At 34.0% G+C, this 2,500-nt stretch overlaps 1 protein-coding gene across 1 annotated transcript; it reads left to right on the plus strand.

Moving 5' to 3' along the window:
* Window positions 1–4: 4 nt before the first annotated feature.
* Window positions 5–1,415, plus strand: LOC115227449 (the record flags this gene model as incomplete). The annotated part of the gene is made up of 1 exon (XM_029798277.2): window positions 5–1,415. A coding segment is annotated over one exon (1,242 nt), but the record flags the coding sequence as incomplete, so codon positions are not given.
* Between the last annotated feature and the right edge of the window lie 1,085 nt (window positions 1,416–2,500).

The following is a 2,500-nucleotide window of genomic DNA, read 5'->3' on the forward strand; positions in this document are numbered from 1 at the left end:
TCGTTTGAGTGCGGCTCGACTCGGTGACTTAGTTATTCCAGGCACTCATAACAGTGCATCTTTTTCTGTATCACCAAATGGTACTTTGGTGGAAAAACTTTGGATTTCACGTGTTGCTTTAAGCCTTGGATTTAGTAATTATTTCAGCTCGTGGGCCAGGAACCATGACGACGGATTAGGTGCGCAGCTTAATGCTGGTTACCGATGTCTTGATTTACGAATTGCCTTGCTACCAAATGGAGGATTTTACTGGTGGCATGGCATATCTGGAGAGGCCATTGAATCTGGCTTAAAAGAAATTGCTAATTTTGCGACAGAGAATCCAGGAGAGATTATTATACTTTTAATTTCCCACTTAAATGCACCCGGTAACGGAATTCAAGAGAAATTACCAATGCCAGGTGAGTCTAAGATCAAACTTGGTAAATATTTATTATCTATTTTAGGACCAAATCTTGTCCCAACACGGAACATTTCTTTAAATCCTACCTTATCGAGTGTCATCTCAACGGGACGTAATGTCATTGCTCTAATCCGGGAAGATAAAGATTTAGTAAATGCCTTCCCGGATTATTTCTGGAGCGATGTCAACAACGAAACAGCAGTGGAAATGTTTGAACGAAGAACTAACCCTCGGAGTATGTTTACACATCGTTCTGACATCATGCAGAAATATAAGAGGAATTTCCCCGACAGATTAGCCATCACACCGGCTTTTGTGACACACAATGTTCCAAATGTTTTGGGAGGAATATTAAGAAGCAAACGCGTGGCCTGGGCTCTTTCTTTAGTTCTGACAATTATGTTTTATCGATTAATCCAATCGTCGGAAAACAAGGACTTTACGAAATTGTTCTGTACCGGATTAAAAAGGCGAAGTCCCGTAAAAGCTGCTAGAGTCACTGTGATATACCTGTTGATTATTATAATATCTGTGTATTTAGGGCATTTACAGCATAGAACTATACTAAAACTTTTCGGATTTGAGGGTAAAGCCACAAATTTGTTAGAAATGGCACGGATAGCTAATCTTTGCGGAGATGATCCAAGCAAAGCTAACGGGGAGGTAATTTATAAAGGTATAAATTCTATGATTCGGCACTGGTCGGACAGAGAACAAGAATACAGACTAAACATCGTTCTGGTTGACGATTTTTCATCCAGCCAAGCGGTGAGGACGGCGATACAAGAAAACATTCGGAGAACGGACATAGAAAGATATAACATGAAAACGAAGTTTAGTTGAAACAGGAAACATTACACAAAACCTAGAATATAAGCAACACACGCACACCTACACACACATATACACACACATGCACACTAATGCATACATACATACACACACACAAGCCACACATAATCCCACACATATACATGCACATATATAAAAGTACTTATATTTATATATGTATATAATATGTGCATATCTATCCATCTATCTATCTATCTATCTATCTATCTATCTATCTATCTATCTATCTATCAACCAATCTCATCAATCAATCTATCTATCTATCTATCTATCTATCTATCTATCTATCTATCTATGAAATCATCATCAATCATCATCAATCTATCTATCTATCTTCTATCTATCTATTCTATCTATATCCTTCTATCTATCATCTATCTATCTCCAATCTCTCAATCATCAATCTATATCTATCTATCTATCTATCTATCTATCTATCTATCTATCTTATCTATCTATCTATCTATCTATCTATCTACCTAGCTAGCTAGCTATCTCTCCATATCTCTCTCTCATTCTCTCTCTCTCTCTCTCGCTATATATATATACATATATATATAAATACATATATAAATTATATATATATACACATATACACGCATATATACATACCTGCACACACATGCAGGCACACATGTGTACACACATATATGTATACATACACACATACGTACTACATACATACATACACACACACGTACATACATACATACATACATACATACATACATACATACATACATACATACATACATACATACATAAACACGCACATACATACATTTAGATAATATTCTATATATACATATAATAGCAAAATAAAAAACAAAAGCGATATCAACAGATCAATGCAAAATCAAAAGAAGTCTAACCCATTCCGAAAATCAAAACAACAGAATTTTAGATATTTTTGTAATAAAAGAAAAAAAGACATTATTTAAATGAATGATTTGTTATCTTACCGTTTTTACCTCTTAAAGGAACAATTGATAAATATTTGTCAATCTTTTGATCTTTGTATATATGCATAGATATAAAATGGCGAAGCGAACAAAAATAGACTTTGTATGTTTTTATGAGTTATTTAATATCATTTATTTAACTATAGACGAATGGGTCATCGCATATAATAACAGAAATATACTTTTATAAAGAGAAAATGAAAAATTTATCTGATGAAGCCGAATAACTTGTTTACAGAGGAAGTGTTATTAATGGAAGTTACTCTGCATTTGATATCTAAAA

The sequence above is a fragment of the Octopus sinensis genome, unplaced genomic scaffold, assembly GCF_006345805.1.
Source record: "Octopus sinensis unplaced genomic scaffold, ASM634580v1 Contig03303, whole genome shotgun sequence".
NCBI classification, from domain to species: domain Eukaryota; kingdom Metazoa; phylum Mollusca; class Cephalopoda; order Octopoda; family Octopodidae; genus Octopus; species Octopus sinensis.